Source organism: Tasmannia lanceolata, unplaced genomic scaffold (genome assembly GCF_043159265.1).
Source record: "Tasmannia lanceolata isolate RefF3 unplaced genomic scaffold, GAP_Taslan_0.1 ptg000002l, whole genome shotgun sequence".
Classification (NCBI taxonomy): domain Eukaryota; kingdom Viridiplantae; phylum Streptophyta; class Magnoliopsida; order Canellales; family Winteraceae; genus Tasmannia; species Tasmannia lanceolata.
Genome location: NW_027518679.1, coordinates 42,834,551 through 42,859,964, shown reverse-complemented (window position 1 = coordinate 42,859,964; position 25,414 = coordinate 42,834,551). Strand labels below are relative to the sequence as shown.

Below are 25,414 nucleotides of genomic sequence, written 5' to 3'. Positions count from 1 at the left end.
GTTCAGACTCTACAGGTGATTCTGTAACCATCTATGTATCGCCTGGTATGGTCAAACCATGATCTCTGAGAAATTTATTCTCAAAGAATACTGCATCTTTAGATTCTAGATAAATTCAAAAACCAATCAGCAGCACTGTCTTCTGCAACACCTTGATACACACAAGTGTTGGTTCTATGCCCCACCTTAGGTCTCCTAGGGTCTTGTATCCGCACATAAGCAATATATCCCCAAGTCTTAAGAGTGGCATATCTGCAAGGATGTTTATACCATAATTCATAAGGAGTTGATTTCAATTTAGAGTGTGGAACTCTATTCAAGATGTGATTGGCAGTCAAAGCTGCTTCTCCCCAATAACAAGTAAGCATGGCAGCTGTCAGTAACACAGAGTTTAACATTTCTGTTAACGTCCTGTTCTTACGTTCAACTATGCCATTAGTGTAATACCCGGCCCCATCTTGGGTCAGTGAAGTGAGTGCATCTCAGCCGATTAAGAGGCGGATATCATAATTGTATTTAGGTGGATCAAATTGTTTTGATCCAAGGGCGAAGATGATATATCCGTAATCGACCCCTGTAGAACCATCAGATCGACGGCCCACTTCGACCTATTCTAAATTTTTGATAAACATAGTTTATAGAAACATTTTCTTGGAAATTCCTACGTTAGCCTTCTTATAATAATTATTCCCCTTATTTAGGACTTTCCTTACGGATAACTCTTAATTAATTGGTTCTTTTCTAAAAATACTAATTGAAAAATGATATAAAAAAAAGTTAGGGTTAGAGATAAATTAATAAGGATGGAATTTATATAGTCTTAATTGCTAAATTAGTGGGGGCGCTATTATCAAAACCAAGATGTCTAACCTGTCAAGAGGCTAATAGTTCGGTTCCACTCTCTCTCAACTCGGTCTCCATATAATTATTCATTATATTTTTATTCCCATTGTAAATATAATACACTTTTAAGGTATGTTGCTATTTGTATCTATTACAGTTGTATGTTATAGGTAGTTTCCCATTTATAAACCCAATAAAGGACATATAATCCTTCTTAAATGGTAACATGAGCTCTGCTAAAATTTCCCTGCATATTTTAGAAATGATAGATTAGTTGAAAGGTGTGTCATTATCAAAATAAAACTTGTTAAGACTTGGTTAAATGTTGAATTTGGGCTGTACTTATCAAAACGAGGCCTAATGGGGTTTTTATAATACATGAATGGGTACTAAACATTAATGATATTTATTGATTTTTAATTTAAGGGGTGTGATTATCAAACTAAAGCGTAGTGTTTATGCTATTGTTTAAGCTATAGGACGTTCCAAGCAAATTTTATCCTATTTTTTTATCCTATACTACCATGAATCCTATGGAAATTAATTGTCTTAGGAGCCTTTATATTTGGTGAAGAGAACCATGGACATAAATTAATTACCCACCGTTGATCAAAGACTTATGGAATGCTAATTGTCCAGACCAATAAGGGAAATGTGGAAGGGTCGGAACAACACATCACTGCAGGCCTTACCAAAGAGCTAGAAGAAATCATAAAAGACAGAGAGAGAATGAAGGAAAAGAGGAATGTAAAATTAGGAGAAGATTTCACTAATTCTTGGATGATTTACAATAGAGCTCAAGGTGTGCTTATATTGAGCACATACATGATAAACATAGAAAGAGATCAAGCAGACTATGGAAAGAGATAATAATGGAATATTCTAATCTAATCTACTTACTAATTAAAGCTAGTTGCCTATTCTAGTGGGTTGCCTAATCTCCCACAAGAAGATCTAACGGTGAGATCTACACCTAATCCAACTGTGGATATCACATATTCTAACATGCCCCCTCAAACGTATACGGATTGAAAATCGATATACGTTTGATTACAATAAAAATCATCAATATCAAAAATAAAAACCTCCACTTGAAATTCCCGTAGGAAAATAGAATCTTATGATTTAAGTACGCTGACGAATTTTGATAATGAATATCCCTTGATGTTATAATATCCTGATGTTGTTGATGAAAGGCGCTTGTTTATATGCCGCCAAGAGGGCTTATAAAAGCCAATGGATCATAGATCCTAGAGAAGACTCAAGCCTCGATGGACGAGTAATAATGAGTCACTACGGAACAATGTCGGAATGGGCAAGAAATGGTGGGTAACTATGGACCGATGCTGGAATGGGCAAGAAATGGTTGGTCACTATGGACCGATGCCAGAATTGGCAAGAAAGGGGTCACTATGGACCAATGCCAGAATGGGCAAGATTGCCAGAATGGGCAAGAAATGGGTCACTATGGACCAATGCCGAAATAGGTCACAATGGACCAATGTCGGAATAGGCAACAAAGAAGAAAAAAAAACCAAAGGGATGGGCGACAATGATAGGCCGAGCAAAATAATTATTGGCAAACATCAAGATCATAAGAAACACTGGATAGTGTAAAAAGGAGAGGTGCAAATATTAATAGTGGGGGAAATAAAAACTTGTTTCGAGGAGAATGATAAGATCTGAATATAAGAGGAAACACATGGAAATCATAATGTATGGCTGCCTTTATCAAATCTTGGGGTGGGACTAGACTTATGGTTTAAAGAGAGAGCGGAAGAAGGCGAAGAGATTTGGGCCAGGCGGACGGCTACATCGGCCGTCCGCCGGAGGAAGACAATACTCTTTGTTGTGCTCAGGGCAGATGATCGTTATGCTCTGATACCATGTAAAATTAGGAAAAGATTTCACTAATTCTTGGATGATTTACAATAGAGCTCAAGGTGTGCTTATATTGAGCACATACATGATAAACATAGAAAGAGATCAAGCAGACTATGGAAAGAGATAATGATGGAATATTCTAAGCTAATCTACTTACTAATTAAATCTAGCTGCCTATTCTAGTGGGTTGCCTCATTAACCAACTTGCCTAATCTCCCACAAGAAGATCTAACGGTGAGATCTACACCTAATCCAGCAGTGGATATTACATATTCTAACAAGGAAAAAGAAGAAGAAAAATATGACTACGAGGTAGGTGAAAGTTTATGTTTTGTAGCATTTAATTTCACGAAGGATTTATTTTCTACATCCTTTAAATGCAAGTAAATATTAGATTTAAAAATCATTTGAATATGCAATATTAGTTTAAGTTAATTAGATCCTAAGATAATTTAAAATGCCTTTTATTTGTTCTGTTTATTATACAAGTAAATATGTCAAATTGGTGTAAACAGTTCTACGTTTATGATTTGATTACTATGAATATGATTTCAAAATGTAAGACCATATGAAGGCTAAACCTAATTTATTAAGGTGTTAAGAAAATAGTGTCATTATAAATTTGGGGATCTCATGTAAAACTTTTCTTTAAAAAAAATAATAATTATTGAATGAACTGATTCAAAGTACCGTTTTATATTTTCTGATTAAAGGATGATAGCATCTTGAGTATTATAGCAACCATGAAAAATGAAACTAAACAACTAAGTAGTGTCATTTGCAAAAGATGATAGGTCATACATCAGTTTTCTCTCTATAGTGAAAGAAATAAGCGAGCACTTCTTGTTTTTATGATATTGACCCTTCTATTTTAATATTTTACTGTCCATGAAAGTTAAGAAATTTTATTTTTGTTCCCTTTATGTTAATGTTGAATTATATGAAAAAAAGAATGATAAGACGTTTATGTAATGCGGGTTTTGCATCATGGGTCTTCAAGAACATCATGCATAGTTTTGCAAACCAAGATCCTATTTATATGGCATATTTGCATATTTTTGCAAAACAAGAAAAAAATGATTTAATGAATTAAACATTACAAAGCACTATGGAATGCCGTATAGCTATGAAAAGGGCGGGTTCATTCCGCATCCTTAGGGTGGCACCCTTAAACCAAGGATATGAGGACCTGCGCAGAGTCCGCGTACGCTTTCGGTAAATCGGTTGGACTAGGCACCCCTTTCGCACAACCGGTAAATCGGGTGGACTGGGTATGTTATGATGATGATAATATGTTTATGACCTTCTCGTACCACAGCCATGATGGGCCGTAGTTGTGGATATTACGAGGGGTGGGTATTGGCATTCATACCTTTCTCGACTAAACCCATCTAGTCTATGTGCTATTGTTGGATTTGAATAATAATAGTTTTTTTGCATAAAAAGACTGGATTGATTGCATGCACTAAATCACAACATTTTAAAGTGAAACTAATGAAGGAATATCCACCATAAGATGTCAATAATGTTGCATAAAAGAAAGTCCACCGTAAGATATGATGTTTTAATGTTGTTTCGAAATTGAGAAAAGATATGATGTAGTAATATTGTACCATGTTTTAATAAGCAGTAATTTATGCTAATATTACAAAGAAAATGAATTAAAGTATATATTATCATTGTTCTTTTCATGCTTTTAGATGATACAAAACTTTATTTTCCCTGTTGAGTTTCTGTGGTTGAAACCAAAAATATTTTCAGGTGGACACTATTTATGTTAAAGAGGATAAGGCCGAGGATGGGAATTTGTGAAGGAGAGGCGTTGTACAGATTTTAGGGATAGTTTTCTTTTATGTATTATTCCATTTTTGAATTAGATTTTATTTTGTGTTACCCTTGTACGGATAATAAAACAATGATTAAATTTATTTCATGGTTTAATATGCCTAGTGGTGGTTTTTATATATTTTTTAAAAAAAATTGATGTCTTTTAGTTAACGGGCCGGGCTTCGGGACCTCCGAAAATCCGGGTGGTTACAATTAGATTGAGGCGAGTAAGGAGTAGTAGTTTCAAGTATTATGCCCTGAGAGGCACAAAATTCCTTGAAATTGTGTATTCTCCTCCTCTATCACTCCTAAATCTCTTAATTTTCAAGTTCAATTGATTTTCAACATGATTCTTGAAAATTTTAAATTTATCAAAAGCTTCATCTTTCGACTTTAACAGATAATATGACAATATCTTGAAAAATCGTCTATAAAAGTAATTAAATACTTCTGACCACCTCTATTAGTGAAAATTTTAAAATCACAGAGGTCAGAATAAATTAATTCAAGAAGTTGTGTCTTCTAGAAACCGAACGAAAAGGTTTTCTAGTGATCTTGGTTTGTACACATATTTCACATCGGTCAAATTTAATCGACGTATCTAAAAGTATATTATGAGTTTTAGCAAGGTGTACCATTTTCCTATAATTCACATGTCCCAATCTATTGTGTAACAACTTAGGATCAATAAGAGTTGAACTAACCTGACTAACGGTTTCATTTGCTAAACTCAATTTATACATACCATCGATCAAGAATGCACAATCAAAACAAAAAGAGTTAACAGATAAAGTTACTCTACCACCCAAAAAATAAGTGCACATACCAGCATTGTCTAAAAGACTAATGAAAATTAAATTCTTTTGAAGAGAAGGAACTATTTTAACATTTTTCAAAGTTAGTATTTTACCTGAAGAAAGGACCAAGTCCGCAGTACCAGTGTGAGTCACCTTCGCCTTTGCTCCACTAGCCACTGTAACAATCTCTTTTGCTTCAGCAACATCAGTAAGTAGAATCTTGGAGTTGCAAACATGGCACGTGGCCCATGTATCTAACCACCAGTCTGAAGAGGTACTGGCCTTACCATTGCCCAACATGGTAACAAAAGTATTAGGCTTAGCCTTGCTCACCAGCATATGAGCTTCTTTCTGTGGTGTGTTAGATTTAGGCTTCTTAGGTAGCCTACAATCTACTACAAAGTGACCCCATTTCTTACAGTTGTGGCACTTACTCTTCTTTTTCTTAAAGATAGTCTTCTTGGCCTCCAAATTGGGTTCACGTTTAGGTGACTTGGATTTCTGAGTAAATTTCTTGGGATTTGTTACCGTGTTAGCAGCAGACTGTTGCTGTCTAACCATCTCCAAGTTATTCCTGGCTCGATTTTCATCTTCGATTCGAATAAATCGTTTGAGATAATCAGTTCCACTTGCACCTTTATTAGATACATTTCAGTTTTAAAAGAGTGTCAAGCAAATGGTTACTTATATATGATTGCACCCACAAGAAAAGGATTGCATACAACAATTTGCTCATTGGTCAATTTAGATCTCAAATTCTCAAGATCAGTTACTTGAGGAGTGATTTCCTTGTCTTCTTGAAACTTGAAATTCATGAATTTGTCTACAAGATAAGTCTTGGATAATTCATCCTCTTTTTTGAATTGAGCATCTAAATTATTCTAAATTTCTTTAGCAGTGTTAAATTTGCTATAGGTTTCTGCAAGACAGTCGGAAAGACAATTTAACAAGTAGTCTTTGCAGAAATCCCCATTCCTAAGCCATTGACATTCATCAACATCTTCAATCGTGTCAGCAAAGGTACTCAAAAAGGTGTAGAAACAATTCAAATATTTAAGACCAAATTGAGTCTTTTGCTTCCATGAATTAAATTCAGATCCCCCAAACGATTGAAGTTTGATCATCTCAAACGGAATAGTATTCTTGTCCAGTGTATAATTTAGATGAGAAAGCAAATATTAGAGAGAGTGCACCTGATCGGAGAGAATTTGACCAACGAGAATTTGTCCACTAAATTTCGCTCCACAACAATTTGGCTACAATAATTTGCACCAAAAAAGATTCGGCACCAAGTATTTGGACTCCAAGAGTCGGCAAAACTACAAGAGTGTTGGCCGCAAGGATCCTCAAGGATCCCACCAACAAGAGTACTTGGCCACAACTTTTACCCAAAAAAGAGTTCGTCCAAACAAGGTTTGGAACTCACTGTTGGTGGGATCTATGGCTGATGGAGATTTAAAATAAAAAAGTAGTGATGCTTCAAGGCGCGTAATCGCTTTCCTTAAGACAATATTCGCCCCCACCAGTAGTGTGCAATAGGGATCCACAAATTGCCTCCAAGATAAATGAAGCCTTGTAGGAATGTCCTACAAATGTCTGACGACGCTTTGCACAAGCAGAATCAAACCCAAAACGCCCCTTAAGAATTACAAGCCTTGGAGAAATTCACTAAAACTATTTCTACAGTAAAACAGTTTTTAGTGTACAGTTTTGTATAAAACTCAATATTCTAAAACAAGAGATTTAGACAAGAAAATAGAGGAATATCATGAGAGATAAGTCCAGCAATAACTTACTCTAAAAAGACAGATTTTCTACTCTTTTTATAGAGTCATAGATGTCTTTTCATTAAGGGAAACATCCCTTCAACATCTCTTGGATTGGGTTGAATAATAACCATTTGATCGCACTTCTTTACAATTTAAGGGCTTTGGATCATCTACAAGGAGTCCCTTGTGTTTGAAAATCATCCATAACTGTTGGGGATCAAAAGACATGAAGAAAGGTTGAAAACATAAGTGAAAAGCCATGTCTATTTTCTCCCAACGGATAGATTTTCGAACAGCCGCGGTCACCCGCCGGTATGCTTCTGATCCTTTTATTTTTTACGATCCAATGAACCACGGTCGACCGGTCCTACCGTGGTTGAACGGCCATATCTTTCTGGAAATCACATACTTTTTCAGATTCTAATCCACGGTCGCCCGGGAACCCCCGGTCGACCAGCCTTGTCTGAAAATCTGTTTTAATTCTCTTTTTATTTTAATAATACACTTTCAAATATTTTGACTTAACCCAAAACATTTTGAAATTTCCAACACTCACAACCTCCAAAAGATTGTATCAAAGTAGCTTTTATCCAACAAGGCAATTCGGATGGTTCTTGATCCAACAGAGCAAGAGGGTCGTTCGAGCCCCAATACAAGGCAAGGTCTTGGCCTCCACTGCCGTTGAAATTATGTGTGCTTTGTTTTTAATACCAAGAAGAAACAAGTCATATGGGTTTCAGTCAACACGCAGAGCAGATGAAACGAGTCCTCCTTTTTATGAACCAATCTGACGAGAGAGAGAGAGAGAGAGAGAGAGAGAGAGAGAGAGAGAGAGAGAGAGAGAGAGAGAGAGAGAGAGAGAGAGTTAGACCTCTCTTGGGATTACGTGGTGGGCAGCAGAAAAAACCCAAGGAAAAAAAAAATTGCTTTGAGAGAGAGAGAGAGACTTCCACTAGAACGAAATTCCGTCTCTTTCTTATACGAGATACAACGATCTTGGATTCTCCAACAGGAAAGTTGAAATCGTCCCCTTCCTTCGAATCCAACGATAAAACAAAAAAAATTAGGTTAATGCTTCAAGATTGTTAGATCAAGCAAGGATTGCTTGAAGCATTACACCCTAGGTATCTAGTTTAGAATACCTAGTTTGTTGCCTCCGGCCCCTATATATTTATTGACTGGTTAATGGACTATAGGCAATAGGTCATGTAGGCCCGCTACACCGGTCCATTATCTTGTTGGGCTTATATTAGAACACACACACACACACACACACACACACACATATATATATATATATATATATATATATATATATATATATATATATATATATATATATATATATATAGGGCTGGTCCATCAGGCATCAGAGAGTAGATATTTCGAGCTAAAAACTCCGATGATTTTTAATTAACTAGCTATTTCTAGAGAATTTGAGTTCCTTTTTTTCTTTATACTAAGAAAAACTTACCATTTAAAGCCATTGGAAGGCCAGTATAAGCTAGTTTCGGTGCGATGGGAGTGGCCGGAGAAGATGGACGGACGAGATTCAATGGAAAAGTCATTATTGTGGTAGAAAAGGAGAATGGTAAGGAGAAAGGAGAATGGTAAGGAGAGAGGAGAGTTGAAGGTAGTATTTAAAGCAGTGGGTGAAGGGAGAAGAGACAGAAATAGCTTCAGAAGAGAAACGGCAATATAGAAATATTGGCGGCTTGTTAAATTTGATTTCTCTCCAATTTCTCATCTCGTTTCATTTACTTTTTAATATCCATATCATAAGACTCGAATTATGTTAGCCACTACATAAATGCACCAAAATATCCTTTACAATAATTGTGTCCTTTTGGTATGGTAATAATTTATTAATGAAAAAGGAGTCACAACCAAGGGGTTGAGAGTATAGGGAGAACAGAAAGAAAAACTATCAACAAAAGAGAACAATCATAGTCAAGGAGGCAGGAAGTCAAAGATCTTGAAAAAAGGACACAATAATTGTGTCCTTTAGCATTTTTCCCTAATGAAAAACGATATGAAGACATGTTATCCTTTATGCGTTGCTTGTTTTAGCGGGATTGTAGGAGTTTCAAATGCATGAGATCTCCCAGAGATCTCCCCAAAGCATGTTTGGTTGTCATTTACACATTTGACTACTAGATAACTTCTAGACATCATTATTAGTTTTTATCCTAGGTGGCACCTACGTGGCTGAGATGTTCCCCCCCATAATCTTCTCCCCTTTTTTCACCAAAATGGAGAAATTTGTTGCAGGGAATTAGGAGAAATTCTTGTCTTATTCTTTTTCTCTCTTACTTTTCTCTCTCTTCCACCTATATTTTGATAATGACATCCTACATCTTCCGCTAATTTCCTCGCGCAACCAAACACTACTCGCAAATCTCCCTCCTAATATTCTCCCCATCTTCCATTCTCTTCCATTCTTGTCTAATTCTATTTGACTTATTTTTCTCCTATTCTCCCAGCCATCTACAAGCAACCAAACAGAGCGATAGCATTTTTTCGTAGAGGCAGGAAGTCAAGAAAAACTATCAACAAAAGAGAACAATCATAGTCAAGGAGGAAGGAAGTCAAAGATCTTTAAGCCAGAAATCTTGAAAAAAGGACACAATAATTGTGTCCTTTAGCATTTTTCCGTAATGAAAAACGATATGAAGACATGTTATCCTATAGCACTTTTTCGTAGAGGCGGGAAGTCAAAGATCTTTAAGCCAGAGATCTTGAAAAAAGGGCACAATAATGTTAACTTACCAACTCCTCCAATAGCTTAAGCTCTTGGAGAAAGGCGTTATTTATCCTTTATACTTTAACACTCCCCCGCACGTGTGGCCCACTTGGCAAACATGTGGCACATGTGGTCCCACTTTGGCCGACCATCACATGTGGATTTTTACTATCCGGGAGGTTTGAACTTGAGACCTTTGGCTCTGATACCATGTTAACTTACCAACTCCTCCATTAGCTTAAGCGCTAGGAGAAAGGCGTTATTTATCTTTTATACTTTAACAAATAATTGTGTCCTTCAGCATTTTTCCGGAACGAAAAACGATATGAAAACATGTTTTGGTTTATGATTGCCTAGTCATTGACCCTAATATTGTCACGTCCTGATTAGTCACTACGTAATTCCACCTAAATATCCTTTACAATAAGAGAAAACGGTTTCTACACACAAGTGTAGATAAGTTATCTACACACTAACGGAAAATGACACGATGTTTTAGGATTGTCCCAAACATACTTGTACCAAATTATAAAAAAATTTGTTGCTTTTTTGAAAAAAAAACTAAGGACTTTCTTGTCATAAAAATGGTTATTTATGCGTGTCACACCTCTTAGGCGCGCTGTCAAGTACAAATTTTTTCCATTAGGTTTGGACCCAATTAAATCCTGGATAGGTCTATTGTCACAAGACACCTTGCTTGCATTTTTTGTTGGGGGATCGGTAATTCAAAATTATTCAAGAACAACTATACCAAGAACTCCCTTGCTTTAATGTCACTCCTCCGCTGACAGTAGTCATTCAACCTTGTTTGTCTTCTCTTTTTAGCTTTACACCTAGCTCAGGTGTTGCTATCCTTCTCCACTTTTCCGCCATCATTACCTGATCAATCTCAATTATAGAAAAAAGGTATGTTTCTCATCCAAACAACATAAATAAAATTTTTAGGAAAATAAAAGATATCATTCAAGCAGCATAAAACTATATCATTATAAAAGTAGGAGGCCATCGAATAAAAAGGTAAAACCATTTTAGGGAAAACTTCAGCTATTAAGCTTTTAATGAACTTAAAATTTTCAGCGGAAGCAAAAGCAACGCTTCTAAACATCCCCCTTAGAATTTCATAACAAGGAAGTAGTCAAGCTAATGCAAAGAATATCTTGTATTGCTACATCCTCCTCAAATGTAGGACTGCTGATTCTTCCATAAGGTTGCATTTGATTACCATTCTCAGGCAAGTGATCTTAAAACAGCTCGAAACAATAAGAAGTCTGTCTCGAGGAAATATTTGATGGTATCTTCATTTACAATTTGTAACAGTTGGAGAGAGAGAGAGTATGAATGTATGTGTGATGCCACATCTTTTGGTGCAAAGAGTCTTATTCAAAAAAATAAAGGCGAAAAGGATTCATAGGAAACCTTACTATTTGAAAGATTATCTTTTATAATTACCGTACTTTTTTTAGCAAATAAAACTCTCCTGTTTGGAAAGTTTTGAAAGTCTATTAGAAAACCTACTTTTACAAGGAGTCTAAAGCCGGTATCTTTCTATATGTTGGTGGATTAGTTTAGAATATTGCTAGGATGATAATTCTTATTAAAAAAAATGGTGTATGGGACTTTTTTATGAATGAATTGCACAGATAGATGAAGACGGTTTTAAAAGTGAAAATGAAGACGCTTTAGAATTTCTGGAAAAGTTTGGAAACTGCCGATCTTGTTGGAAAAAGTAGCAGATCTGAGAGAAAAGCCTCTGATCGGGTGAGAAAATGAAGATTTGTTGGAAAAAGTAGGAGATCTGAGAGAAAAGGGAGATGAAAGATTCGGATCTAGAGATCTAGAGGATGGAATGTTTAAGGATGTGAAAGATGCCATTAGAGATCGATGAGAAAGATCGGAAATCAAAACAAAAACCCTAGGTGGGGTGATCTAAGGAGAAGAATATAAATTAGTGTCGGTTGCTTTCTTCTCGACTGTGGTAGGTTTGGTTGGGGTCAAGAAAAACCCAGAAATTTTCTGAGAAGAAAGGTTTTGAGATCGCCACGAACGAAAGTAGTCCAAACAGAGGCGAGTAGTTGAAGCGGGTGAGTGAGAGAGAGAAGTTTTCAAGAGCTCTTTTGGGGTTTTCTCAGCAGTTTGAGAAATTAAGTTTTTGGAGAGATGGGATTTAGGTCTGTTCATAATTTCTTGAGAGAAGTCTGAGAGAAAGTAGTCTCTGCAGTTATTCAAACTTTTCCAAGGGTGGTGTTTGCCTAAGAATGGTGTTTGTCGGCGATGATCGTTGTGTTCCCCGGTGGGCGAGTGGTGCAAATCTTGTTCCTTTAGGGGTTTTGCAGACTCGTTCGGAGGGGTGGTCTTGCCAAAACCGGGAGAGTGGAGATGTCGGTAGGGTTGAAATGTGTGTGGCGTCTAGGGCTAATGTGGTGCCTTTGGGAGGTTTTCAAGAATCCTTTTTTGCAGATAATAGTGCTAATTTAGTCTCAGGTGGAGAAAATTCTCGTAGGAGAGTCGTTCCAGAGAATCGGTGGTCCTTTGCAAAGAATAGTAAAGAAAAAAGAATTGATAGAGTTATTCAAAGAAGGAGGGCTGGATCCCTTGGGGATTGGAGGTGTTGTCGGTGTGGTTTCAGGAATTTCCAAAAAAGGGCTTTGTGCTGGAAGTGCAAGAAGATCTGGTCAAATATGGATTTCAACTTTCCTCCATTAAACCCAGCAAACAAGAGTAGAAAAGAAGTTTCTGAAAATAGAGTGCAGAATCCATTGGCTCTGAGAGGAGGCATGATCTCGCCGTTAACATCGGAAGGAGTTGCTTTTAATATTGAAGTGGTGCCTATCAAATCCATTAGCAATGCGGATATTGGAATCTGGGGTAGCATCAAACCAGAATGGCCTGGAGATTTGGCAGCTCTTGAGAGATGGCTTGTAAGGAAAAGTATTATTTCCTGCGAGGTGGTGGTGTATAAAATTTCCGAGCTGGAGGTGCTTATTACCTCTTCTATCAGCGTAAATAGGTTTCAACTTATGTCATCATGGAAGTCTGCATCGAATTCCCCTTTCGTTGATCTGCTTTTGTGGGATTCTAAATTCCCGAAGAAGGGCAATCCTTTCTGGTGGAGTATTTTTGGGGTGCCTCCGGAGGCTTGGTGTGAAGACAATTTTAGAAGAATAGGGGAAAAAATTGGTAAAGTTGCAGATCTGGATCCTTCTTGTCAAGCTGGTGCGGGATACTCCTCTGCTAGATTGTCAATAATCTCATCAGGTGAAGTAGGAAATGAAATTTCCATACAAATTTCTATGGATGGATCTGTTAGATGGGTCCTTTTGAAAAAAGAGGTGGTCGGTGGTGAGTCTTGCTCAAAGAGTCTTTGCAGCGACTCAGAAAGTGGTACCGAGGAGTGGACCGAAGAGAGAAGAGGCCTTGTGTATGATGGGTCTATTGGTGGGCAGTTGGAGTTGGGTGTGGAGGTGCCTTCGGGGGGAGAGGCGGCCGGAGTCGAGATTGGCATCTTGCCGGAGGTGGTGATGGAACCGTTGGCTCATGATAGCAATTGTCTTTATCCTGCGCTGCATGTGGTGCAAGATACTAGTGGCCCATCTGGCAACTTTTTTGAAATTCAAAACTCTGTGTCCCCAGTTGGGTACAGATGGAGGAGTGTATGTGGTGCAGATGGCTCTACCTCTGATGTTGTGGGCCCCACTGTTGCTATAAATAGTTTTTATGATATATTGCAGGCGATCTCTCCGAGGTCTGTTGGTCAATCGGCGGAGCCAACCCCTGATGGTCAGAATTCAACGTTAGTGGACCCTTCTCTATCCCCAAATGGCGATGTGGAAGGAATCTTGCAGATCGGGCCTTAGCCCATTTAGAATTTGATAGCGGGCCCAGGATTTTGGACCATTCGGATGGTAGCAGTGGGCTTGAATACCAGCCCAGCGAGTGTTATTTTGAAGACCCTACTACGATATTCTCAGTTAGAAGTTTTAAGGAAGGATCTTTTTCTTCACCTCTGGATCAGGCTCGCATTTTTGGGGTTTTATCTGTGGGGGTTGACGATGGTTCTTTTTGGTCTTCAACTTTTGCATCTGCGGAGACTGTGGATCAAGACTCTCAAGACTCTTTGGGGAGGGGTAGCAGGAGGGAGAGCCTTCATCTTAGGATGGTTCGGAGTGGTATTGTTTCTCATCTGGATTTCAGTAACATGGACGATCCTGATGTCCTGTCTGCGGTTGATATCCAGGCAAATTGTTGCTCTGAAATAAATTGGTGCTCCAGGAAAGAGGTTTCTATTTTCAGTGGTGGCTCCGGTCATGTTTCTTGCCATAGCTCACATTCGTCTTATTTTACTTTCTATTGTGGTTTGAGGAAGATTTCTTTGAACCTATGTGATAGTTCGGGGGAGAGTTGGGCAATCCGGAATCATCTTATGGTGTGGTCCTTCGATAATCTTGTGAAGATTTCGTTGGGGTTTTGGTCTTCTTCTTTGGACTCTGATGGCTTGCTGGCGGGGAGTAGGAGTTTTTTGGGTTTGAAGTAGTGGGGAAGTTCTTGGGAGGGCACCACTCTCCAAATTTCTCTAGGCAGCAGTTAGTTTCTAGGGCAGTTGTTGTGGTAGCAGCCCCCGATTCTAGCCGCCAAGTGGGGCTTGCTCTCCCTAACAATAAGGTCATTTTGCAAAATTATACTTCGGATTCTGAGGAGGTCTATGATTGCTTTAAGCAGTGGGAGGATCCTTCTGAAGAAGCTGGTGATTTCTTTGTTAGTCATACTCTAGGCGTTAGTAAGAAGCTGGGTCTGATTTATGCAGGCCCTGAAGAGGAATTCAGATCTGAAATCATGGCTGCTAAGTTAAGGGAGTCTGAAGGTTCTGGATAGCCAGTAAACTGTCCAAAGGAGAGTGCCAAAAAAGAGCTAAGGAACTCCATAGATTGAAGTCAGATATAAATTATGATGCTGCTGTGAATGGTAATGGCTCATCACCTAAGTCTGTGGGTCGGAAAAAGAGTGTTAGGAGGGGGAGGAAGACCAGAAATATTGGTGATCTATGAAGATATTGTCATGGAATATCAATTGGTTGGGGTCTCAGGAAAAAAGAATCCACGTAAAAGAAGTTGTACGGAGGATGAAACCTGATCTTATTTGTTTACAAGAAACCAAGTTAGAGGTTATAAACTGGCTTGTTATAAGAAGTTTGGGGGTTAAAGCAGATTGGGATTTCGTGTTTGTAGCTTCATCTAGTGCTTCAGGTGGTATTCTGATCTTGTGGGATAAAATCAGTTGGAAGAAACAGGAGGAATGGCGGGGTAAATTTTCATTATCTGTGTCTCTTCGAAAAGTGGTGGACAACTCGATGTGGCTATTTTCTGGAGTTTATGGCCCTGTTCTTAAATCAGAGAAAGGGTTATTTTGGGAGGAGCTGGGGAAGGTGAGGGACTTGTGCTCATTCCCCTGGTGTATAGGGGGGGGGGGGGGATTTCAATGAAACGAAAGAAGTGGGGGATCGCCTGGGTTGCAGGAGGGCTAATCAGTATATGAGAGATTTCGCTGATTTCATAGCTATGTTCGAATTAGTAGATTTACCATTATCAGGTGCATCCTTTACTTGGTCTAGAGGTCAGAGTCAGAGTCGACTTGATCGTTTTCTTCTCAACCAAGATTGGGTTGAGGCGGTTCCGGAAGTTTATCAGAAAGTTCTTTCTCATTCGGTCTCTGATCATTGTCCTCTTGTTCTTGACCCCAGATTGGAATCATGCGGTCCTCCGCCGTTTAGATTTGAAATTGCTAGGCTTAGAGATCCTTGTATGGAGGAAAATTTGGGAGGTTGGTGGGCTTCTTGTCACGCGGAGGGCCCGGCTGATGTGGTGATTGGTAAGAAGTTAAGATATGTGAAGAAAAAGTTAAAAGAGTGGGTTAAAGTAAATAAATTACAATCTTTTGGGAGAAAACAATGGTTGGAGAAACGTATATTGGAGTTGGTTGCTTTAGAGGAGAGTGGTATGGATTCAGAGTAGGATGGGGAGGAGTTGGGGAGGGTTAAGCTAGAATATAAAGATGTGCTTCTTCATGAGGAGATTTCTTGGCGGCAAAAATCAAGGCTGAAGTTGTAGGCTGAAGGTGACAAAAACACTGCATATTTTCATGCTATGGCGAGTGCTCGAAGGAGGAGGAATAGAATTGAATTCCTCAATGAGAATGGAAAAATATTGTTTGGTAAGGAAGATGTTTCAAAGGCTATCCTTGAGTTTTTTAAGTCTTTGTACTCTGCTGATGACATTACCCGTCCTATTCCGGAAGAGGTGGCTTTTGGTAATCTAAGTTTGGAGGAAAATAATATCTTGGAGAGGCCTTTTGAGGAAGAAGAAATTGAAAGAGGAGTATTCTCTCTAGCTAAAGACAAGGCCCCTGACCCTGATGGTTTTAGCTTAGTCTTCTTTCAATCTTGTTGGGCTTTTGTTAAAGATGATATTCTAAGATTTTTTAAAGATTTCTTCGAGGGATTGTCTCTTGATCGAGGAACAGAAGCTACCTTCATAGCGTTGGTACCTAAGTGGAGGGTGCTTCGAAGGTGTCTGACTTTCGCCCGATTAGCTTGGTGGGGTGCCTCTATAAAGTGCTAGCAAAAATTTTGGCTGACCGCCTTAAGATGGTTCTTCCTTCTATTATTTCGGATAGTCAGAGTGCTTTCGTAAGTAAGAGACAAATTTTGGATTGCTCCGTAATTGCTAATGAAGCTATTGATTCTTACTTAAATAGTGGTAAGGGTGGGGTGTTATGTAAGCTTGATAAGGAGAAAGCCTATGATAGGGTGGATTGGAATTGCTTGGATTACTTACTTGGGAAAATGGGTTTTGGTTGTCGGTGGAGAGGATGGATGAGGAAATGCATCTCTTCAGCTTGGTTCTCTATTCTAATTAATGGCTCTCCTAAGGGTTTCTTCAAGTCATCTAGGGGCTTAAGGCAGGGGGACCCTCTTTCCCCCTTTCTATTTGTTATTGTTGCTGAGACTCTGAGTAGATTGATGTATAAAGGAAGCAGGATGGGTTTGTTTGAAGGATTCTTTATTGGGAAAGATAAAGTGGAAGTGTCTCTCTTACAGTTTGCAGATGATACGCTCCTCTTCTGTGCTCCTGATATTAGTCAAGTTCTAAACCTTAAGGCAACTCTTAGATGTTATGAAATGATTACTGGCCAACGCTCCAACTTTCTAAAGTCTAGGTTGTATGCTCTTAACACCTCCCCATCTGTTGCTTGTGGCTTTGCAAAGATTTTGGGTTGTGCTTTGGATTCCCTGCCCTCTTCTTACTTAGGTCTTCCCTTGGGGGTTGGTAGACCGCATAAATCTTTATGGGATCCTATAGTACAAAGAATTGAGAGAAGACTGGAAACTTGGAAAAGAAATTTAGTATCTAAAGGAGGAAGGTTGACTTTGGTTAAGGCAGTGTTGGCTAATATTCCTGTATATTATATTTCTTTGTTTAAATGTCCTGCGAGTGTGGTGTTGAGAATTGAGCAAATCCAGCGTAGGTTTCTTTGGGGAGGCTCTGATAAAAAGAAAGGCATCCCTCTAGTGAAGTGGGAATCGGTTTGTCTTCCGATCAAGTGTGGAGGTTTGGGTATTAGAAGAGTAAAAGAATTTAATCATGCTCTCTTAGGTAAATGGCTTTGGCGTTTTGGAGTGGAGCAATCCTCTTTGTGGGTGAAGGTGGTTGGGAGCAAGTATGGTTTTCTGAATGGGAACTGGCAATCTGCCTGTGATTTGAAAAATAAAAAGTTGACAATTTGGAGAGATATTCAAAGGCTGAGTCATGAGTTTGAGAAAGGTATTCGGTTTAAAGTTTATTTGGGTGATCGTATCAGATTTTGGTTGGACCCGTGGTGCTCGGCTGAGCCGCTTAAGGAGCTCTTTCCAAATCTATTTCTGGTTGCTTCTCAAAAGAATGCGTTGGTTGCCGATTGTTTTGATCGGTCTAAGCTTGGGGTGGTCTGGAATCCGAGTTTCAGAAGGAATTTCTTTGTTAGAGAGTTGGCTTCTATTGCTCAATTGCGAAAGTTGATTGAAGGGTGTTATATCAAGAGGTCTGGGTCTGATAGAAGAATCTGGATCTGGAATCCATCGGGTTTCTTTTCAGTTAAATCTTTTTACTTTCATCTTGTGCCCTGTGGTTACCTTCTATTTCAGCCAAGGTATGGTCATTTCAGTGCCCTCCTAGGGTTTCCTTTTTTGGTTGGGCAGTGAGTCGTGGTCGCATTCAAACTATGAATTTTCTTAGAAAAAGAGGGATGTGGTTAGTGGACCATTGCCCCTTTATGTTTGGAAGATGGAGAGTCTATAGATCATCTTTTTATCCACTGCAGGGTTACTAGAGAGGTTTGGGGCCTTATTTTATTGCGGTTTGGAATATGCTGGGTTTTTTCGAAATCTATCCCCGAGGTGATTAAGAGTTGGGAGTCAAACCCTTGGAAGAAGAAAGGGAAGGTTTTATGGAAGATTTGTCTTTTGGCCTCTTGGTGGGTTATGTGGAAAGAAAGGAATTCTAGGGTGTTTGATGGGGTGGCTAAATCTCCGTATAGACTTTACATCAAAATTATTGCGGTCTCCATATTGTGGGCTAGAAGTACCCCTTTGTTTAGATTTGTATCGGCTTTTGATCTCTGGGAGGGTTGGCGGATAGTGTGCAATGATAGGGAGAGAAGATCCATGATTGTTCAAAAGTGGGAAGCCCCTCCTAATGATTTTATTAAACTAAATTTTGATGGTTCTTGTTTAGGCAATCCGGGTCCTTCAGGTGTTGGGGGTCTATGCAGAGATTCTTCTGGTTTGGTCTTGTGGGCCTATTCTGGTCCTATTGGAATATGTGATTCTAGTGAAGCGGAGGTTAGGGCGGCTTTCCATGGCATCAAGCATCTAAATAAAGAGTCCTATAATAAGGTGGTTGTAGAAGGGGATTCCTTAAATGTGACCAGTTGGCTTTCGGGAAAGGTTGACCCTCCTTGGAGGTTTCTCTCCTTTGATGAGATCTCAGACTTAACCTTCGGATCTTCTATAGCCTTTAATCATGTTAGGAGATCTGCTAATGGTGAAGCAGATGCTTTAGCTAGATCGGGTGTGCCTAGGTTGGATCTGGAATGGTTTGACTATTTTCCGCCTTGAGTCATTTTATTTTGTTGTTTATCTTTTAATGTAATCATTGAGAACCATCTCGGTTTCTCTTCCTTCAATATATAATTTACCATTTCAAAAAAAAAAAAAGAATTGCAATTCTCAAAATTTAGTTTTGACGCAACTTTACTTCTTCCCTTCTTCCATTACAGCTTTGCAAAACCGTAAATTAGTTGGTTGAAGGTATTATGGGTTTGGGTTTGGTAATCTTCTTTCTTCCTATCCACTAGAGAGAGAGAGAGAGAGAGAGAGAGAGAGAGAGAGAGAGAGAGAGAGAGAGAGAGAGAGAGAGCAAACTTTGGAAAAGACTTCTAAAACATATTCCCCCTTGATTAAAAAGGAATGAAAAATGGTGAAAATATCCCTATTTAAAGATTAAGTTTTCAACTAAGCTAACATTTGTTGCATCCGATCTACGGTATTTGCGAGCTTAAAAATTTACTCTCATGGTATTTTATTCATTTCCTTAAAATCCAGATTGGGCCCAGACATATATACGGATCTCTTTCTATAAAAATCAATGGTTTAGCTTAATGCTCTGTTCTTTCATCGGGAAAGGAAAGGAAAGGGAAGTGAAGGGAAGTAAACTGATGTGGCAGAAAGGAAAGTGAAGGAAAGGGAAGTGAAGGGAAGTAAACTGATGTGGCAGAAAGGAAAGTGAAGGAAAAGAAACCTGGCAGAAACCTGTCATATGAGCGTTTCGTTGCACAGAAACGTCACAGAAACTACAGAAATATGCGTTTCATTGCAGGGAAACTCAATAGAAACCTGTTAAATAGAAACTGTGACAAACTGATATGCAGAATGATGCCAACATAGAATCTAGTCTAAAATAAGTAGGTCCAACCCTCTGAAGTCGATCAAAATAAGAAAACCATGACAAACAGAAGTTGAACAATAACAATGCCAATCAAATTGTCACAAATATAGAGTTGCCACACTTTGCCCGCTTTGTGGGGCGACCATCCTTGGTTCTAAGTCTCCTATCGTCCATCTAACAATAAGTGGATAGTACTGAAACAAATCATGAGTTAACAATAACAATTAAAACATGAACGGTCAAAACCCAATTAAAACATTAATCATGAGTTAACAATAACAATAACAAAAACCTAAGAATCTCACCAAATTTCAGAGATGAGAAACACAATAGCAAATTTCTCCCAAAAATTGACCAACAAAAAAAAAAAATATATTTGCTTACAATTACTGTTGAGCATTAAACGCGAAAAAGATACTCAAAACCCTAAACACGAAATCGTGACCCCCTCACCCATAAAAACCCACTACTTTGTTCACAGAAACCCCAACCCTCAAAACGAAAATGACACCCGAAACCCATTCTAAAAACGAAAATGATAAACCCTACAATCCACAAACAACAATAATCCACAAATGGGTATTGAAGAAACCGATCGAATCAAAGAGTTATATGAAAACCCATCAGAGCATGAGAACCACAAAATCAACCCAATAAAAAACACAAGAAGAACAATCCCTAGTTCAGGTTTTTATAAACCCTATTTTCTGAGATTTTAGAAGATGAAAAAAGGAAAAAAAAAACATTGAGAAGAAAGAAGAGAAATAGAGAGAGAGAGATTCGTACCTGGTAAGAAGCTTGGAGAGGGTGGAGATGACGAGGATGGTGGAGACAAGCGTTCGGAGGTTGAAGACGAAGTCGCCTGTTTGTTTTTTACGCACAGCAAGAATCGGGGGAAGGTGAAGGAAAAGAGGGGTTTCCGATATTAGTGATCGGAAACGAACCTCGATCAAAGTCGGGGAAAGGTATTTTCCACGTATTTATTTTTCTTTTCCACGTAATTTCAAAAAGTTTCCACAGAAACTAAAAGAACACACAAAAACGAGGTTTCCGCGGAAAACCGGGGTAAATGGTATCAAAAGAACACAGCATAAGGGAACAGTAAATAAGGCTTAATGGAATCCAGGATAATTTGATCAATGTGTACTCAACAACATTTGGCGAGATTTATAGTTGCCTTTTGGATAAACATATCTAATTACAAGTGGGGCCCTTTTGTGCTAGTGCCTTGTATTTTACTGGTGATTAATCATCAGATATGGACTGTGCACTTTCTAATAGAAAGGAATGGGACCCTTTTATGCTAGTGACTTGTAAATTATGTTTTACTTAAAGTTGAATTTGACGCATACTAAAGATAGCGAACCATGATCATATAAGAAATTAGGAAAATTAAGAACTCGTGAAGAGATTTTATATTGTGTGTGTGCCAGTGAAGTCATTATTTTTTAAAAAGTACAGTGGAGCCCACTTCATAGGATGATGCAACCTTTGTTGGACGACAGCGTAAATGGGCTATTCACTGAAAATCATCTCCATGGGATGATCCTAACCCTTCGATCTGTAGAGGGAATGCACATTATAGAAACCTCTATAGATTGGAGGGTTAGGATCATCCTATGGAGATTATTCATAGGATACTGCCTATTTACGTTGTGACCCAGCAAATGAATGGTTTGGATCGTCCTATGAACTGGCCAGGGGCGATGCCACATGAGAGGAAAGGGGGACAATTGCCCCCCTTAATATTTTGGAAAAAAAAAATACCTTTATTTTTTAATATTTTTTTATACTTACCCCCTTTTTAAAAAATATGCCCCCCTCATCCCTAAGATAGAAAATAAGTTTAAAATTTTAATTTTACCATTTTTATCTCCCTCTTTTGTGCAAAATTTACTATAATTTTTGCCCCCTTGTGCAAAATTTCAGATAGAATTTTTTTCTATCTTAATTTTAAGATAGATAAAAAATTACTATAATTTTTGCCCCCCTTGTGCGAAATTTCTGGCATCGCCCCTGGAACTGGCCCCACTATACTTTTGTGAAAAATACTGGACTCCACACGCGCACAGCATATGAAATCTCATGAAGCCTAATCATATTTTATTTATAGGTCATTTTACCTTGGCCCTAGGTGTGAGAAATGCAATAAGTAGTGTTAGAGAAGATACGTACATGTTAATAAAGTCCAAAATTTTCAGAAATTGAGGCTTTTATATGCTTCATTTCAGTGATGAATGGCTCCAAAAATAGGGTCACTTGCAGTACAAAGATATGTTGAGAGCTGAAGCGGGCTGACATAGGTGACTCCCAATCGAGCTAGGATTCCTAATCACTTTTGGAGTTTGAGCCCTCAATGGCTAAAGAGATATGCAGATAGTCATGCACTCATGCGTTGGTCACCATCCATCTGGAACCGGCTTAAACGAGTCCTAGATGAACTAGGAGTCGTGATTTGTGGTCAGCTTGTAGAGTTCTTATTAAATTAGGATCCTAATAAGATTGGATGTTAAAATGGTGTAGGTAATTAGTTATGGAGTTTGAGTCAAAGTGGGCATGTCTTCCTTTTGTTTATATAAGTAGAAGAGAGAGACGAACAGCAAGTAGTAGAGAATTGAGAAAACGATTCACACTGTGACGTGAGTGTAATAGTTTTGAATAAATTATTCAAGAAGAAAATATTCTCTCTCTCTCTCTTCCTTTGTGTGGCTTGTTTTTGTGGGTGTTGCTTCTTGCTTTAATTCTTTTCAGTGAGCAAGGGAATCAAAGCTTGGTTCTTTGATCTCTTGATTTTCTACAAGATAATGACATAAAAATTTCCATACATCCAGACAGTCCCTAAGGCCATGTTTGGCAGCTATGAAGTAGTGAGAGAGAGGCGAGGAGAGTGGGAGACAGAGAGAATTGAAAGGGTATGAATGAGGAGAGGGTGAGAAGTAGCTAAAAATTTGAGAAAACAAAAACTATACTCAAAATAGAGTTTTTGTTTTTCCTATTTTTCAGCCAGTACGCACCATCCCTCAGTCACTCATGCCATCTCAATTATTCGCCCCTCCCAGGGATGGAACCAGAGGCGGGGCGAGGGGGAGGGGCAATTGCACCAACCCCCCCCCCCCCCCTTCTCTAAATTGAAAAATTCTCAGGATCTATATACATATGGACAAAGTGAGGGGATGAGAACATAGCGTTTTTTTTCAACCTCGAATAATCTGTGTACAAAATTGTCCAAAATTGTAATTGGTCAGAAATTGACTCTTGCAATTAATACCTCTCTCTCTCTCTCTCTCTCTCTTTCTCTTTCTGGGATGAGAACATAGGGTTTTTTTCAACTTCGAATAATCTGTGTACAAAATTGTTCAAAAATTGTAATTGTCAGAAATTGTCTCTTGCAATTAATACCTCTCTCTCTCTCTCTCTCTCTCTCTCCAGCGAACTAAAAATCTCCTATGACATTGTGGATTTGTGGCCCACAAATGAACGGTTCGATCATCCTCTGAAGTGGGACCCAGAAGAAAACTGGAATTCACGCATACACACACCAGATAAAATCTCCACTGATTGGCTCAAAATATATCAGTTATAATATGGTGTAAGCTCGTATAGTTCAAATTATTTTTTAAAAAGTATTGTATAACTTACCATAGGATGATCCAAGCTGTCCATTTGATGGGCCACATCGTAAATACATTGCACCCCAATGAAAATGGTTTTTGGGGTGCAATGTATTTACGATGTTAGGATCATAGCCCAAAAACTCATTTCAATAGGATGATCCTAGGCCACATCGTAAATACATTGCACCCCAATGAAAATGGTTTTTGGGGTGCAATGTATTTACGATGTGACCTAGGATCATCCTATTGAAATGAGTTTTTGGGGTGCAATGTATCTCCGATGTTAGGGTCATCGCCCAAAAACACATTTCAATAGGATGATCCTAGCTCTACGATCCATAGTGGAATTGCATATTATGGAGACCTTTCAAAGAGCTAGGATCATTTTATTGAAATGAGTTTTCTGGCATAGCCTTACATTGTGGCCTATCAAATGAACGGTTTGGATCATCATATGGTAAGCTGTACAATACTTTTTGAATGATACCAGACTACACGAACTTTCACCATCCCAAAACAAATTAACCATGCCATGCTAGGAGTGTTAAATAGTGGGCCCAACCCATCAAAACATGTATAATATAATTTGGCCCCACTACATGAAATATAAGGGAAAAGTTATACTAGCCCCCTTTTTTACTTGGGAGAAACCCTCTAGTGTAAAAGAGTAATGGGCCTCACCCATGTTCTGCCTCTCCTCAAGCAAATTCCGGGCTCCACACCCCTGCCCCTCGTACACTCTCTATTCCTCTCTCGACACTTGGTAAACTAATTTTCCATGAAAAAATTTCATATATAATTGCCAAACATGGCCTAAGTATTCATATTTAAGGAGTAAATCATCAACAGAAAACTAGCAATCTCTAGGGACTGTGTAAGACCAAGCTGATTTGACTCTCTACCGGGCCAATGCGAAATCAGAGAAAAGTCTGGCCCGCGAAAGGAGGTTCACTAGCCGTGGAAAAACTAATCCTAAATATAATATGTATTTTGGATCGATATGCAGTTATTATTATTTTACCTCTCCAAAAAAAAGAAGATATAGCAGTTATTTCCATCCCCTTCTTGCCAGTGAAACTTCCATTTACTGCATCTCTTGAACTATGCAACGTATAATGTAGCCATGTAGTTGTTTTTGGATGTTGATGGCCACTATTTCAGCTCTGAGAAAAGGTTTCTTTGCAGGGATAAGACTTACTTTGTGGACCTTTTTGTGACAGCATCCAACATGCTGGCCATAAAGATGCATTGAGAAGGTCTGTTTCCTCCTACCTTTCACATCAGCTTCTACAACTTTTCCATTTGTATTACCACTTCTATTATCGGAAGTGCATGAGACCAATGTACCCCATCTCTTTGCTTTGTTTTAGTAAGAACCCTATAGTACTATAAAGAATTATCATCATTCGAAGCGCTGTTGGGTTTTGGGTCAAATGATAAAAATCAGGGATGTGGGTGCATTCAATTCATAAAAAAAATTAAGGGGTGGTTTTAGTAATTTTCCCATAATATAGGAGGAATGATTTGCTATGGTCTCCCACCCAAAATTTCGATGCAAGAAGCTTGCGGAAACTATATTATCTTGATCTAATGATTAGATATGCTAACATTGGACATCTGAAATAACTGGTCATCTGCACGGCCAATGTTGTGAGCAACTAAAGGGATTATTCCTTTATTTGGGTTCTTTTGGATTTACCATTGTTGTTCACATTCAGATGTACAAATCTAATAGCACTTACAATGATTCTCATGTTCTTCTGGGTTCTTGTCTGCCATATTCAGATATGAGGAAAGCACTATCTCTGGATTTCCAAAAGAAATCCAACATTCCCCTCAAAAGATATGACACCCCTCATGAACTCGAATATGACTGAAGTGCTTTACCAGTTTGTTCTACTAAATTGGTGGAAACGCCTTTACATGCTTATGAGGGCTACAGTAATTATATATTACAACCATG

At 38.5% G+C, this 25,414-nt stretch overlaps 1 protein-coding gene across 1 annotated transcript; it reads left to right on the top strand.

The window, feature by feature from the left end:
* The first annotated feature begins 14,901 nt into the window (after positions 1-14,901).
* LOC143891989 (uncharacterized) lies at positions 14,902-15,868 on the top strand. The gene is made up of 2 exons (XM_077396468.1): positions 14,902-15,257; positions 15,373-15,868. Exons 1-2 carry the CDS (start codon positions 14,902-14,904, stop codon positions 15,866-15,868), a joined length of 852 nt encoding a protein of 283 aa, XP_077252583.1.
* The last annotated feature ends 9,546 nt before the right edge of the window (positions 15,869-25,414 follow it).

What these genes read in the sequence shown, in the direction of transcription:
- LOC143891989 (XM_077396468.1), top strand. Translation starts at nt 14,902, where the DNA reads ATGAAGATATTGTCATGGAATATCAATTGGTTGGGGTCTCAGGAAAAA. An exon ending in GTTCTTAAATCAGAGAAAGG is followed by an intron (nt 15,258 to 15,372) that starts GTTATTTTGGGA and finishes CCTGGGTTGCAG; the next exon opens with GAGGGCTAATCAGTATATGA.